At 40.2% G+C, this 17,236-nt stretch overlaps 1 protein-coding gene across 1 annotated transcript in view; it reads left to right on the forward strand.

The window, feature by feature from the left end:
- LOC126474190 (alanyl-tRNA editing protein Aarsd1) overlaps nt 1-17,236 on the forward strand; it is an 81,433-nt gene that overhangs the window by 30,689 nt on the left and 33,508 nt on the right. The window contains exon 6 of the mRNA XM_050101653.1: nt 4,376-4,492. Coding sequence (XP_049957610.1) covers nt 4,376-4,492 — 117 coding nt within the window. The remainder of the gene's footprint in view (nt 1-4,375; nt 4,493-17,236) is intronic.

Genomic DNA, 17,236 nt, shown 5'->3' on the forward strand with positions numbered 1-17,236 from the left:
AGAAGTTCTGAAACATAATCGAAACAACCTTGGCAACAGTCAACATTCCTGAGTACTTGGAATTGATGATTTACTTCAGTTTTTGCAAAGTGTGCATGTGGACACATTGCAAAAATTTAGACACATCATAAAGTCCAAACACCCAGGAATGTTGATAAAAGATAACATTCTGTTGCAGGGTAATGTCCACCCACATGTTGCCGAGATTTAGATTATGCAGCAGAATTTTCACTGGATAGCCCTTAACATCTTCCATAAAGTCCCGATCTCTGCTCATCAGATTTCCAAGTTTTTGGAGCCCTTAAGAAACATTCGTGGCTGTCAGTTTGCTGCGGACAAAGAGGTGCATGCCTGAGTAATCTTAGGGCTCCAGAGGCAGCCACAAGCATTTTCCGTAAAGGCATTGATGGTCTTCTCTCACAGTGGAATAATACACTGAAGAGCCAAAGAAACTGGTACATCTCCCTAATATCGTGTAGGGCCCTAGCAAGCATGCTAAACTGCCACAACAAGATGTGGTGTGGACTCAGACTAATGTCTGAAGTAGTGCCGGAGGAAATTGACACCATAAATACTGCAGCGCTGTCCATAAATCCAGAAGAGTATGAGGCGGTGGAGATGTCTTCTGAACAGCACATTGCAAGTTATCCCAGATATGTTCAGTAATGTTCGTGTTTGGGGAGTTTAGTAGCCAGCGGAAGTATTTAAACTCAGTGTTCCTGGAGCCACACTGTAGCAATTCTGGATGCGTAAGATGTTGCATAGTCCTGCTGGAATTGCCCAAGTCTGTTGGAATGCACAATGGACATGAATGGATGCAGGTGATCAGACAGGATTGATATGCACGTGTCACCTGTCAGTCATCTCTAAACATATCAGGGGTCCCATATCACTCCAACTGCACATTCCCCACACCATTAGAACTCCACTAGCTTGAACAGTCCCCTGCTGACATCCAGGGTCCATAGATTCATGAGGCTGTTTCCACACCTGTACAAGTCCATCTGCTTGATACAATTTGAGGATTCGTCCAACCAGGCAACATGTTTCCAGTCGTCAACAGTCCAATATCAATATTGACGGGCCCATGTGAGGCGTAAAGCTTTGTACCGTGGAGTCATCAAGGGTAGACAACTGGGCCTTTGACATTTTGTTGAATGGTTCGCATGCTGACACTTGTTGATGGCCCAGCATTGAAATCTGCAGCAATTTGCGGAAGAGTTGCACTTCTATCACATTGAACGATTCTCTTCAGTTGTCGTTGGTCCCGTTCTTACAGGATCTTTTTCCGGCCAAACGACGTCGGAGATTTGATGTTTTACCGGATTCCTGATATTCATGATACACTCGTGAAATGGTCATATGGGTAAATCCCCAGTTCATTGATACCTCTGAGATGCTGTGCCCCATCACTCGTGCACTGGCTATAACACCACGTTCAAACTCATTTAAATCTTGGTAACTTGCCATTGTAGGAGCAGTAACCAACCTAACAACTGCGCCAGACACTGGTTGTTTTAGATAGGCATTTCCTGCCTGTTTACATATCTCTGTATCTGAATATGCATGCCCATACCAGTTTCTTTGGCGCTTCAGTGTATGTCAAGTTATGGTATTACCTTTGAAATAAGAAATAGTTTGCTTGCTTTTTCCATCTGCTTAGTTTTGCCCCTTATGTATTGGTAATATAGATCTTCATGTCAGATTTTAAACTGAAAGTCATTTCCAGGGGTAGTTGTGTACTCTGCCCATAATGTATGGGTTATGAACTGCAAATGAAAACTGAAGAAATTGGTAAATGGTAAGAATTTCAGGATATATGATTGGAATAAGCTGATAGAGCCAGAGGTGTTTTTCAAGCTTTAGAAGTAATGGTAGAAACTATCAGGCCATGGCAGGGGGAAAAGATTACAATAGAAGACAAATGGAAGGCTTTGAGAAAGGAAATGGTGAAGAAGCAGAGGATCAAATGAGTAAAAAGACAAGGCCTATTAGAAGTCCTTGGGTAGCACAAGAGATACTGACTTTAGTTGATGAAAAGGGGGGGGGGGGGATGCAACAAAAGAAGCAGGAGAAAGGAAATATAGTCATTTATAAAATGATACTAACAGAAAATAAAAATAGCTAAGCAAAAATACTTACAGAACAGATGTAAGACTAGAAACTTGTGAGTAGGGGAAGATAGATGCTGCCAATGGTAGAATTAAAAATGCATCTGGAGGTAAGTGCAACAGCCATATGAATATCTAGAGTTCAAATGGAAATCCAGAACTAAGCAAAAAAGGGAAAACTTAAAGGTCGAAGGAATATATAGTGTGTCTAACGGAAACAAATATGAGGACAATATTATAGAAAGAGAAGACGAAGTAATTGAAGATAGAATAAGGATGGAATAAGAGATATGATGCTCCATGAAAAAATTAACAGAGTACTGAAAAACATCAATGGAAACAAGGTCCCTGGAGTAGACAACATTCCCAAAGAATTATTGAAATCCTTGAGACAGCCAGTCATGACAAAGCTATTCCAGCTGGTGTGCAAGATATATAAGGCAGGGAAAATGCCTTCGGACCTCAAGAAGCATGTAATAATTTAAATTCCTAGGAAGGCAGGTGTTGAAAGGTGTGAATATCACTGAAGCATCAGTTTAATAATACATGGTTACAAAATGTTGATATGAAGTATTTACAGAAGAATGGAAAAATGGGTAGAAGGTGATCATAGGAAATGAATTTGGGTTCCAGAGAAATGTAGGCACATGTGATGCAATCTTACATCTTATCTTAGAAGATAGACTGAAGAAAGGCAGAGAAACATTTATAGCACTTGTAGATTTAGAGAAAGCATTTGGCATAGTTGACTGGACTACACACTTTGAAATTTTGAAGGCAGCAGGCATAAAATAGAGCATAAGGTTATTTACAACTTGTACCAAAACCAGACTATAATTAAGAGTCAAGGGCATGAAAGGAAAGCAGTGGTTTAGAAGGGAGTGAGACAGATTTGTACTCTGGCCCAATGTTATTCAGTATACATTAAGTGATCAGTAAAAGAAACCAAGGAGAAATTAGAAAACTGAATTAAAAGTTCAGGGAAAAGAAATAAGAAACAATTTGCAGATGCCATTTAATTCTGTGAGATGACTAAGAACTTGGAAGAGCAGTTGACAGTATGGGTCATCTTGGAAAAAGGTTATAAGAATAATGGACAGCAACAAAATTAAAAAGAGAGTACTGGAATATAGTTGAATTAAACCAAGTGGTGATGAGAAATTTAGATTACTCAGTGAAACACGAAAAGCAGTAGATAAGTTTAACTATTTGGGCAGCAAAATAACTTAAGTTTGCTGAAGTAGAGGAGATATAAAATACAGACAGGCAACAGCAAGAAAAGTTTGTGAAAAAGAGAAAGTTGTCAACCTCTAATATCAAATTGATAGGGAGTCTCTTTCTGGGGATAATTGCTTGGAGTGTAGGCTTGTATGGAAGGGGAGCATGGATGATAAGCAGTTCAAATAAGAAGAGAATTGAAGCTTTTGTATTGTAGTACTACAAAAGGAAGCTGACAATTAAATGGGTATACTGAATAACTACTGAGGCAGTGAATCGAATTGGGAATTTATGGTACAATTTGACTAACAGGGATCAGTTGATAGGACACCTACTGAAATGTGGTATCAAGGATTCAAATGAGGTATTAAGGAATAGCTCAGTTTGGTAATGGAGGCAGTTGTGAGGGGTGAAAGCTGTAGAGGGAGATCTAGAAATGAATACAGTAAAAAAGTTCAAAGGAATGTCGGTTGCAGTAGTTATGTAGAGATAAGGCTTGCACAAGATTGTTGGAGAGCTGCATCAATCCAGTATTTGGACTGAAGACACAACATTTACTGCAAAAGTAATTCTCTGGAATGTGCAGGTTTTTGTGATCCATCAGCACTTGAATAAAATCAGTTCAAAGCTATAACAAAACAGACCTAATAGACAGGAAAATGTGAAAAGATCAATACCATCCTTTATATCTCAAAGACTGAGAACTTGAGAAAAATTTGGTGTACTGTATACATAAATTTGTTGTTTCAGTAGAGCTACATCATCGTGCCTTTTTCTTATTTCACTCTTCCACCATTTTCTCTCTAATTCTTACTCACCTTGAACTTCATGATTGTTTACCTTAATTAGAATATTAGTAACAGAGCAACTGAGGAAATGATTATTCAATCGTCCTTTTAGATTTTTGACAAGAACTTAATCACAAAGCCAAATAAACCTGTAACTTACGTGTGTTCATTTTCAAACAGAAATATAGTTTTATAAATTTATCTTAAGTTATGTCATACCATTATGTTAAATTTTAAAAATATTTTTACATTCATCAGGCACATACTCGTGGGCTCCCAAAGGATCATGAAGGTGATGTGCGTGTGATCTCAATTGAAGGAGTGGACAACAATATGTGTTGTGGTACACATGTCAGCAATCTTAGTCAGTTACAGGTCAGTATTTATCTGTTTTTGATTTGAAGGAATATATGTGTATGGTTCACAGTTCACTAGCTACTATCCTAGATATATCTATTTTCACATTTTGTTGGAGCATGCTGGATGATAGTAGTGCAATGTACACTTTACCTTGTAGTTTTTTCTGCTTGGTTTTTTTTTTAATTTTTAATATAAATACATAACTACACATTGCATTGGTGTCAGTCAGACTGGTGTGGGTGACATGATCACATTGCTGTGTTTCTTGTGTATGCATTCATACTTGTTAATTTATAAAACCAGACTCCAGTTGAACACGATTACTGTTTAAAAGTTTGTAGTGTCAGCAGAAATGTTTTACTCATCCTCCTCCTCCTTCTTCTTCTTCTTCTTCTTCTTCTTCTTCACATGCTAGCTGCCTTTGCCAAACATCTTTAGCACATTTTTCAATTTGTTAATGTTGTGGGTGCATTTTAATTCTTGCAGCTCCTGGGGTACTTCATCAGCTGTGGCCTGGAAACTCAATGTGCCCCTAGCATGTTTGATGTTATTCTTTGCAGTTACGTTAACTGTAATACCAAGCTGATATAACATAAGGGTTTTTTAAAAATGTGAAGAGAATAGAGACAGAGGGGCTATACATCCTTGAGAGATTCCTTGTGATATTTAATTCTGCAGTTCTCACTTGATCAAACTTAGCTGTAGGGTGCTGACTCCCAGGTGAAGAGCTCGTGTAATACTCACAGCTTTTCATTCTGGCTGCTAGAAATTTAGTGTTTTACACTAAATTAGTATTTTATCACAGTCAACCAAATTGTCTGCAGTCTGGAAAACGTATGTACATCCACTTTTTAATTTTTATATTGTTGGCCTGAAACATGGTTTACATCATCCTTGGCAGTCTGAATGCTATAATGGAGGGTACTAATGGGGGAATATCATGTTACTAGTCTTTCTTCTGAGCATATGCCTGACACTGAGATACAGTTACCTTACTACTCTTAGTAGTCTTGTTGCTCTGATGCGAAACAAGGTTACTGGAAAGGTGTGGGGAATGTTGAAGATAAAAGTTTTATACAACACTGAATTCTCAAACATTTCTAGAAACCTTTTTTCTGTGAGTTTCCTACACTGAATGACAGACTTTGCATTGCAGAATGCAACAGAAAATAGCTTTAGCAATTGCCGTTCCTTTTCCATAGAAGTCATTTGGCAGTATCTTGCAGTCAGGGTGAATGAAAACATTTGCAAAACATTGCCAAAATAGTATCCTTGATCTTTTGTCTGTTGCTTTTTTCATTCAGCTTTTATCAGGACAAAGAAAGGGATCATTCAAACACTCCAGCAATGCATCCCGGTACTAGTTCCCAGCATAAAATAAGCATTGTCTGCAGTACACTGACTGAAATCTGCACCTAATTCTCACAGTGGGACCACCGCCTCTTTAGGGCAATGTAATCACTGCAGTATTTTACGTTTTATTTAGGAGAAAAATATGAAATTTCAGGGTAAAAAAAATCTTTTCTCAAAGATTGGAGACCTAAAATTATTCTCTCTGTGGTGGTACAGAGCAGAATACACAGCTACATTAGTTAAGAAGTGTGTAGTCCAAAATAACAAGTCAAACTGGGGAGGTTTAGCCGTCATAGTTTAGTCCCGTGCTGTTAAGTCATTTCTGCTGGCTAATTAAGGGTTGCTTTAGGAGCTCCAAAAGCTGACTGAGCTACATTTTACCCAGCTAACTAAAAAAGAAACACTAATTTTCAAAAAATATTTGTTCAGCTAATTATACCAGCCAACATAATGTCATAAAATAATTGGACATGAAGTATAGTACAGTATAGTATGGAATTGAGGACCTAGAAATGGCGGAGAGGCTTCGTCCCCGCTGTAGCCCTCAGTGGTACACAACCCCACAACAGGCTACAGCAGTCCTTTCACCCCACTGCCGACCCACACCGAACCCCAGGTTATTGTGTGGTTCAGCCCCTAATGGATGACCCCTCCCTTCCCCGGGAACGTCTCGCACCAGATGAGTGTAACTGCAATGTTTGCGTGGTAGAGTAATTATGGTGTACACGTACGTGGAGAAAGTGTTTGCACAGCAATTGCAGACTGGTGTAACTGAGGCAGAATAAGGGGAAGCAGCCTGCATTTATTGAGGCAGGTGGGAAACCACCTTAAAAACCATCCACAAACTGGCCGGCACTCTGGACCTCGACACAAATCTGCCGGGCGGATTCATGCCGGGGACCGGCATGCCTTCCCACCCGGAAAGCAGTGCGTTAGATTGCATGGCCAACCAGGCGGGCTTGAAGTATAGTAAGTAAGCAGTGTTACAGATGGCATCACAGTTTGTTATTTTTCCAAAAGGGTTATCGCAATCACTCTTTTTTTTTTTCTGTTGGAGATATTTAATGGTCAGTGTGAACATATCGTGAGTATTTCAATAAACATATCTTCAGTGAGCATTTTCTACCTTTATTTCTTTACTCATTGCACACACTGTCATTTCAGACTGTTAAACTAAGAGGTAACCTACATACTTACTTAGCTAGTATAAATGATCTATTTTAGACAATCCAATGGAAATAGGCTTACCATTTAGGGGTCAGAGTAACCTACATTTCAAAATATATATGTATTGAATTAGTAACTATCAATCCTTTGAGATACAGTAATGTTTGTGTATATCGTGCCAAATTTTATTCTTGGAGCATTACACATTCTCACTCAAAGAATGAGTTACATAAAGAAATGACGATTTTGGACTACTGGCTCCTCTTGGATAAGTTTCTGTGGATACCCATAAATAAAATCTGCAAAAATTTGATCACAACACACTGTGTATCCCATAGCTGTCGTGCTTCTACATCTACATTTATACTCCGCAAGCCACCCAACGGTATGTGGGGGAGGGCACTTTACGTGCCACGGTCATTACCTCCCTTTTCTGTTCCAGTCGCGTATGGTTCGCGGGAAGAACGACTGTCTGAAAGCCTCCGTATGCACTCGAATCTCTCTAATTTTACATTCGTGATCTCCTCGGGAGGTTAAGTAGGGGGAAGCAATATATTAGATACCTCATCCAGAAACACACCCTCTCGAAACCTGGCGAGCAACCTACACCGCGATGCAGAGCGCCTCTCTGGCAGAGTCTGCTGCCTGAGTTTGCTAAACATCTCTGTAACGCTATCACGGTTACCCAATACCCCTGTGACGAAACGCGCCGCTCTTCTTTGGATCTTCTCTATCTCCTCTGACAACCCGATCTGGTACGGATCCCACACTGATGAGCAACACTCAAGTACAGGTCGAACGAGTGTTTTGTAAGCCACCTCCTTTGTTGATGGACTACATTTTCTAAGGACTCTCCCAATGAATCTCAACCTGGCACCTGCCTTACCAACAATTAATTTTATATGATCATTCCACTTCAAATCGTTCCACACACATACTCCCAGATATTCTACAGAAGTAGCTGCTACCAGTGTTTGTTCCGCTATCATATAATCATACAATAAAGGATCCTTCTTTCTATGTATTGCGAATACATTACATTTGTCTATGTTAAGGGTCAGTTGCCACTCCCTGCACCAAGTGCCTATCTGCTGCAGATCTTCCTGCATTTCGCTACAATTTTTTAATGCTGCAACTTCTCTGTATACTACAGCATCATCCGCGAAAAGCCGCATGGAACTTCCGACACTATCTACTAGGTCATTTATATATATTGTGAAAAGCAATGGTCCCATAACAATCCTCTGTGGCATGCCAGAGGTTACTTTAACGTCTGTAGACATCTCCCCATTGATAACAACATGCTGTGTTCTGTTTGCTAAAAACTCTTCAATCCAGCCACGCAGCTGGTCTGATATTCCGTAGGCTCTTACTTTGTTTATCAGGCGACAGTGCGGAACTGTATCGAACGCCTTCCGGAAGTAAGGAAAACAGCTGTTTGAAAGCTACATATGTTTTTCTTGTATAGCTATGCCAGAATTTCTGATTATGTGGTTAAGGTTTAATTATGATTGTAGAAACATGTACATTAGACACTATTCTTCTTTTTCCTGATGACAGTAAAGTTGTAGTTCATCTGTAAAAGCACCTGCTTCAAAATAAGTACAATATGGAGTTGTGTCTTAACTGTTGCTTTGTCAGCCACAGGTGTGAAGTAGAAAAATTGTTTCTCCTTATGCAAATATATCATTATTTTTGAAGAACAATTAAGTGTAAAGTTACATTTGCTTAACTAATTAAAAGATTGTTGAAGAGTATAACCTGTAGAGAACATATTCTGTAGAGGTTTTGCCATTTAGTGTCAGTGAACTACTGAGTAACAACAAAGTATTTGTAATTAATGTATGCTGTGTACAGTAAGTAGATTAATTTCCTGTGTAGCAAAATTAAAACAAAAAAGTCCCCCCTCCCACATTTGCTGGTTGGAGACTTCAATGCTCACCACCCACATTGGGGATCTCCGTGTCCTTGTCAGAGAGGATCCCTGTTGATTTACCTCTTCCACCAAGTAGTTTGCCTCAACACTGGGGAACCTACATTTTTGTCTGCCTCCATGTCGACCTGCTCTCATTCGGACCTTTTGGTCAGTACTGTTAGGCTAGCTCAGCTCTTTGAATGGTTTACTCTTGCTGATACACATTTGAGTGACACATTTTCCATGTGTCCATCGATTACAGCCACAACTGCCACCTAAGCGCCCAAGATGCTGGAAGTTTTCCCAAGCCAATTGGACACTTTCTCCTTTCTAGCAAAATGTGATGACCGTCAATTTCCTAGCATCGACGATCAGGTCACTCATGTTACGGAAGTTACTCTTACAGTGCGGAATGTTCAATACCTCATAGGTCCCTTTTGCACTGGTGCCTCCCAGTTCCTTGGTGGAACAAGGTGTGCCGTGATGCAGTACATGAACGGAGACATGGTCTTCGCGTTTTCCCCCCCATCATTCTACACTGGTCAACTGTATCCACTGTAAGCAATTATGTGCACGATGCTATTGCATCATATGCGATAGCAAGAAGGCAAGCTGGGATTTCTTTACCAGCTCCTTTAATACCTTCACTGCCTCATCAGTTGTTTGAAGTTGAATCCTGCAGATATCCGGCATGTCCAGTTTTTTTTCTGACCTTTGGGCTAACTGTTGCACAGGATACCTTAGTGGACCCAGTCGCAATCTTGGGTTGACACTCTTCTGAGATTTCGAGCTCTTGTAATTACCCATCAGCCTTTCTCCCAAAGAAACAGATTGCGAAAGAGTGACATCTTGCTTTTTCCTCTCAAAATCGCGAAAGCTATAATGCCGTTTTTTCTGTGCAGGAACTGTGACATGCACTCTCCTCTTCTCGCTCCTCTGTTCCTGGATCGGATGGTATCCATGTCCAAATGTTGCTGCATCTATTGTACCCTAGTCTGTGCTACCTCCTCCGCCTTTGTAATTGACCCTGGGTCAACAGTACCTTTTCCAGAAGATGGCGGGAAGCTATCGTCATTCCTGTTCAGAGACCTAAAAAGGACAAACATCTCCCCTCCAGCTATCACCCAATCTCTCTCATGGGTAGTGTTTGTATTTCTTGAGTTATGGTAAATTGCCATTTTGGCTGGTGGCTGGAGTCACAAAACCTTTTAGCAACTGTCCACTGCAGTTTCCGAAAGCATTGTTCCACTGTTGACCATCTTGTTGCTCTCTCCACTTGTATCATGAACAATTTTCTCAGGAAACGCCAAACAGTAGCTATATTTTTTGATCTGGAGAGGGCATATGATACCTTTTGGAGGACAGGCATCCTCAACACACTGTTCTCTTGTAGCTTTCGAGGTCGGCTACCCCTTTTCATCTGTGAATTTATGACAGAGCACACATTTAAGGTGTGGGTGAACACTGCTCTATCGTGTACTTTCTCCCAAGAAAATGGCATGCCCCAGGACTCTGTGCTAAGTGTTGTACTGTTTGCCATTGCCATAAATCCAGTTGTGGATTTTCTCCTTTCCGATGTCTCGACCTCCCTCTTTATCGATGGTTTGCAACCTGCTACAGGTCTCGACAGACTAGCCTTCTTGAACGTGATGTCTCGATTACCTCCACTCAGGGATCATTGAAACCGGCATCAGATTTTCTCCCAGTAAGACCGTCTCTGTAAATTTTTGGTGTCGTACAGAGTTTTATCCACCTTACCTACATCTAGACCCTGTTGACCTTCCATTCATGTACATCGCCAAATTGTTGGGACTTAAGTTTGAAAGAAAACTGTGCTAGTTTTCCCAGGTTTCACATCTTTTGGCTCGCTGTCTGCGATCCCTCAATACCCTCCGTGTTCTGAATGGTACCTCTTGGGGAGTGGACCGAGTGGTGCTCCTCCACCTATATCGCAACGCCTCCTTGGATTTAGGGTATGCAGGCAGCCCTTACTCTCTACTACCACTGGGAGTCTGCGTCTGTCAACTGCTACATTCTCTTTCCTTCCAATTTCCTAAAACTTTGACAAATGGTGGCATGACACCACCTTGGCTTTGCCCCGGGACCTGCTTTCTCTGTGACCTTTGTCAGCTTCCCAAAGATAGTATCCCCCCTATAGTTTGTCGGGCATTTGCTGCTCTATGCACACAAATGGAGGATGCCACCTTTATTTACAGATGGCTCTGAGACCATCTTTGGTGTCGGGAGTGCCTATATTATTGACCACACCCCTCTTAGATTTTGGCTTCCTAACCAGTGGTTGCCTTTTACTGCAGAGCTTTATGCTGTTCTCCAGGCTGTCCAATACATCCGTTGCCATCAACGGATACAATATATTATGTACTCGGATTCGCTCAGTTCTCTTCTCAGTCTCTAAGCTCTTTATCCCAATCACCATCTGGTCCACCGGATTCAGGACTGCCTCCACACGCTCCACTTAGGGGGCATCTCTGTGGCATTCCTCTGGATCCCAGGGCATGCTGGTATATGCGGAAACGAGGCAGCCGCTAAAGCGGCAAAGGCTGCTCTCTCTCTTCCTCGGCCCGCTGTTTGCATGGTTCCCTTTGCCAATCTACAGAGCGTTTTACGTCGTCATGTTGCTGTTTCATGGGACACACATTGGTCTGCACTTCAGGATAATAAATTATAGGACATAAAACCTCTTCCCTGTGCTTGGACCCCTTCCTCCTGGCCTCGTTTTTGAGAGGAGGTAATTTTAACTACACTCCAGATTGGGCACTGTCTTTTTAGCCATTGACATCTTTTAAGTGGCAGTCCTCCCCCGCTTTGTCCCCACTGCTCTCAATTGTGGACAGTGAGACACCTTTTACTTCAGTGCCCCTATTTTAATCCACTACACGCCCATTTACAGCTGTCGCCTGAAATATCGTCCCTTTTAAGAGATGACGCACACTCATCCGATCACACCTTTGAGTTGATAAGTGTTAGTGAGATGACATCAGTCATTTGAAGCTTCCCCCCCCCCCCCCCCCCCCATCCTCCCCAGGGAAAACGACCCCCATTCAATAGCACTCCTAAGATTTCCTTTCGGTTTTGGTTTCCCTTCTCCTTGAGTTTTGCTCCTATTGCTGCTGATTTAAAGCTTAGGGGGCCACAGAATGGGTGCTTATGACCATAGCTGTTTTGCACCATAAAACTATAACCCAAAAAAAGAAGAAAAAGTGTTTTTTCTGTACAGCACATACCAAATGCACAAAATCTCTCTTCCTTTGTTGTGTATTTAGTGAAAGTATCCTTTTCATTGTAATGAAACACCTCTCATTTCCTGGTGTTGTCACAGGTATTGCACAGGTAATTCGTAGAAGTTTCACTGACTTTGGTGAAACAGTTCCTAATTTATACATACAATTCAGACATGTTAAAGCTCTGTTCAGTTTGGAAATCATTTCTACTGTACATGACTATCAGTTACTGTCACAGTTCATTTTCATTTAAGTTGAAGTTCTTTGTCAGGGAATAACAGCCAGTGTTTTGGAAACAAACTGGGCTGGAATAGCTGCTGACAAGTGATTGCTAAATGCAAAACGCTCATCAGTTTTAGCTGTAATAAGGCCAAAGATTTCCTCTGCGACAGTTTTACAAGAGTCTACAAGATGCAAACATTTAGCACTGGTGATCTCTTCCTTTCCATTCCTGTTGTTCCAGTGATGATAGAGATCAAGAGAATTTCTCGTCAGTTGCATTGCTGACTTGAAATGAGACATTCTTAAGAGCTTTTACAGTCTTAACATCTCTGTGTTGCAGCTGATTTAACAAAATGTCACAGTGCGGTAGTACCTTACTGAAAATGCAAACCTAAGTAGCAATTCTTGGCTGTTGATGAAAAGTTTCCGAAGTCCATCTGCTTTCCTGGTTGTTGAATGATGATTGCTATCATCATCCTCAATAATCCTAAGGCACACGTCTGTTTCATTCTTACAGATATATATGGTGTCCACACATTCCATTTTAAAATTTCATCCTGTGTCAGCATTTCTTGGGACACGATTCTTCATAGCATTATCCAGTATGACAGCACTTTTTACTGACTTTGAGATGAAAGTAGACAGTCCCTGCAAATTGCTAAAAAAAATACTACATTGTTTTTGTTGTGTTGCACAGCACTCTTCAATGAGGTTGAGTTGGTGGGCATAACAAATTTGTTCTTTTGTACACTGCTTTCACTTATCTGCACACTGTTGTGCCCACCACTCACAACTGAAGCTACATCATAGCTCTGAGCTATCGGTTTTTCTGGAGAGTTGCCAGTCTTTAGTTTGTCAATGTCTTTGAACAGCTCACTACTTGTACCTGCAGCTGTATGATTTTTGGGTGTTATGAATTAAAATACGTGTTGACACAATGTTTCACATTCTGTCGTTTCATAAGTTTCAGTTGTGACGCACTCTGTGATATTTCTTTATAAATTGACTGATTACAGTGTGTCAGCAGCCCAGTCTGAATTGTTTTTAAATGTCCAAAAAATACACAATTATTGGTTTTTTCGATATGTTCCTTGAATGTGGAATCGATTACTGCCATCAGATTCACCAGATCCTGAGAAACACTAAGTTTCTGTGAAGTATCCATTTCATTATTCCCTTAGTGCAAATTCAAATTTCCCACAGAATATGCTACTTTCTAAGAATGTAACTATTCCTAGGAACATCTTCATTATGCTTCTTATTTCTCATACTGTATGTTGTATGCAGCTGACATCTCATTCCAAGTCCAGCATACGCAATGCTATATTTTATGTGTATTTCAGTCAACTTCCTTTTTTGTCTCAAACAGCTAAGTGTTTAATGTCTGTTAACCTATTAGTGGTCCAAGGACATTCCTGAAGATTTGTTACCAGACACATGTGACAGAAGAAAGCTTTTAATATTATGAAAAGGAAAGTTGCTACTCACCATACAGTTGAGATGCTGAATCACAGGTAGGCACAACACAAAGACAGTCACAAATAAGCTATTGTCGTCTCCACTATATGGTGAGTAGCAACTTTCCGTAATATTGTTACATTCCATCCTGGATTTTCCACTGTTTTATAGAAGAAAGCAGGCAGCCAGTCTGCACATTTATATAATGTAGGAGTAAATTTTCTAGTAAAACTACTTTCACTTTTGCACACATTTTGAGTCTGTACAATACTGAAATCAGGTTTTTGGTGGTTCTGGCCTTTTTCAGTTCCAACTTCTTTCAAAACTAAGATTTTGACTACCTGTAGTTAAAATAATGTTTGCGATATTTATACTGTTCATTCTAAATAGGAAATTAGGACACACATTAGCCTCTAGCTCACAGTTTCAAGCAATCTGATTCATAATAAATAAATAAATACTAGTACACAGGCACAGCACTATTGAAGTTACACAAAAAAAGTAAAGGACAATCAAACAATTTAAAATCGTAGATGGTAAAATAATCTGTACTGAAACTGAGTGAAACTCCAAATCTGCAATAGCTGTTGATTGTGTTTTCACTGTACAATGACGAGTTTCATATCCTGGAGATATATCTTCAGGTCATATCACATACAGAATAAAACAACATAAGTAAAAGCACTAATAGTGAACATAACCTACTGAACAAAGTAGACAGAAGAGTGATGTACTCACAAAACGAAACTTAATGTGCCTTGAATATCAAGATGCAAGTGCGCGCAAAAACATGTCACTCCTCAGTAAACCCTTGGATGAAAAGGCAGACGGGCATCTGCTCCGAACTATGCATGATCAGTAATAAATCTCCAAAACACAGTCAAAAGATGAGCCTAGAGAGCACATGACAATCCACATGTGACAGAATAAAACCTATAAACATAAAACACTTCAGAATGAATGTAATGAAAATTAAAATACCACTCGCGGTGTTTGTAGAGTATGAAAACGAAGAAACCTATCATCAAAATCCACAGGAGAAACAAAGAATTAAGACATGCAATCCTTTGGCACCATCGACATATTAAAATATATAGTCATGTGTCAAATAGAACTAAAAGTTACAGCGCTAGCTACACATTGAATACGGTGAAGCCAAGCATGCACCACGCCATCATGAACATCGTGACATCTACCATTAAAAACTGAATTAAAAGGACACATACATTGGACCACGGAAATAGCAGTAACACAGTGGATCTCGGTGTTAAATAACAATCTGGTGCACGAGATAGAAACCATTAAGCATTACTCTTATGAGAATTAAGATACAACAAAATTTATTCTGTATGCAGATATGATTTGAAGATACACCTCCAGGGTATGAAATCATCATCATACAGTGAAAACATAATCAACAGCTAATATGGATTTGGACTTTCAATTTTAATACAGATTATTTTACCATCTCTGACTTTAAATTGTTTGATTGTCCTTCACGTTATGAAAGTTTTTTAGCTGTTGCTTTCCAACCTAAAAGGTTATTCATAAAAAAAAATGCTTGACTTATGATCCATACTCATATACTTCACTTGTTTTGCACAGATGCCATCCTTAGCAGCCCTAACATCAACTCTCTGTGCCCGCTCAACTCCTAATTACCCCCCCTGCCCCCCCCCCTCCACATGTGTCCATTGTCTGTCTTTTAAACCACCAGGATGGTTTGCCGAGAATCCAACTGTTGACCCATTCTAAAAACCTTGATCATTTGCGTACACGGGCTGGTGGTATGAGAAAATTAAACAAGTCTATTTGTGATTCACGATACTTACATATTGCAAGCTTTTGCATGATTGATATTATTTGGAGGGTGCTGCCTCAGAGTCCTCAAGGAATGACTACCTCTGCCTCCAACCTAACGTCGCATCCTTTCTTAGATCCCTTCCCAAGAACACAAACCTCTTAGTGGAGGAAAGACCAGGTAGCCACCATCTTTAGACAGACCCTGCTTTGATCGTCTTCCTTGCAGGCAAAGAGTCAATCAGCTTTCTGAATTTTGCACCTGAAAGGTCTGCCACCGTGATTTAATTATCACATCTATGTCATTCATAGAAGCTTTTATTGTAAGGCAACACAGTTCTCAGTGATCAGGAAAAAGAATGTCGAACACACATTTGGGCACACCCATCGCTTGCCCTGCAGATAATCACACTATTGATAAAGCCAAATAAGACACTGGTATAGGCAGAACTAATAACTAGCAGTGTACGTTGTTGTAGTTTAAATGCTTTTTGTGAAATTTGTGTATTTGGCCCTTTATTTGCAGAGAGTAACAGCTGACATGGAAAATGACTTCCTTTTTATTATTATTATTATTATTATTATTATTAACAGATGCACTGTAGGAATTTTGACACGCGTTCAAAAAAACATTCGTTCCAGAACGTGAATCAACATTTTAAGAAAATGCAAGTATAAGAGTTTAACATCTTATCAGTATCGAAATTATGAGAAGTAGGTGATGGGTAGATTAAGCATGGCCTGTTTGAAGGAATCCTCTCAGACATTGTTAGAAATGACTTCCCTGAATCATGATGCAAGCACAGATTTGTGTCAGACCCCTCCCAAGTGCACATCCATGGTATGAAGTACCGTACCATATCACTTTATTTCAGTAATGAATATGATGATTTAATTATGAGAGGTGTTCAATAAGTAATGTAACACATTATTTTCTTGGCAAATTTTGCTTGAAAATGCAGAATTTGTTGTGAGACATTATGAAACATTTCCACTTCAGCCCCTATTGATCCATGAAGTTCCAGTCGGTGGCAGTGCTATATGTAGCCTTCAAAATGGCATCTGTGATGGAGGTGTATTTCAGGCAGAGGGCTGTCATTGAGTTTCTTGAAGCAGAAAACCAGAACATCTCAGGTATTCATAGGCTCTTACAGAACATCCTAGCAGTGAACAAAAGCACAGTGAGTCATTGGGTGAGGTGTCTGTCACCATCGCAACAAGGTCATGCAAACCTGTCCAATCTTGTGTGTGCCAGCTGGCTGCACACACAACTGTGACTCCGGCAGTGTTGGAATGTGCGGACACTGCCATTTGAGGTGATAAATGAGTCACAAACAAACACCTCACAGCTCATCTGGACGTCTCTGTTGGTAGTGCTGACACTCTCATCCACATGTTGTACTCAAAGGTGTCTCCTTTGGCATCTTCAGTTTTTTGGTCCTGTCCTCCTCAGTTGCACGTAATACTACGGTATGTTGATGATTTTCACTTATGGACCGTCTGACAGCAACTGAATAAAACACAATTTTAGTGCCATACACGTTTCGCCTTTATTTTCTGCAAGGCATCATCAGTGGCCTGTAATATGTACATACGTTAGCT

This window comes from Schistocerca serialis, chromosome 4, assembly GCF_023864345.2.
Source record: "Schistocerca serialis cubense isolate TAMUIC-IGC-003099 chromosome 4, iqSchSeri2.2, whole genome shotgun sequence".
NCBI lineage: Eukaryota > Metazoa > Arthropoda > Insecta > Orthoptera > Acrididae > Schistocerca > Schistocerca serialis.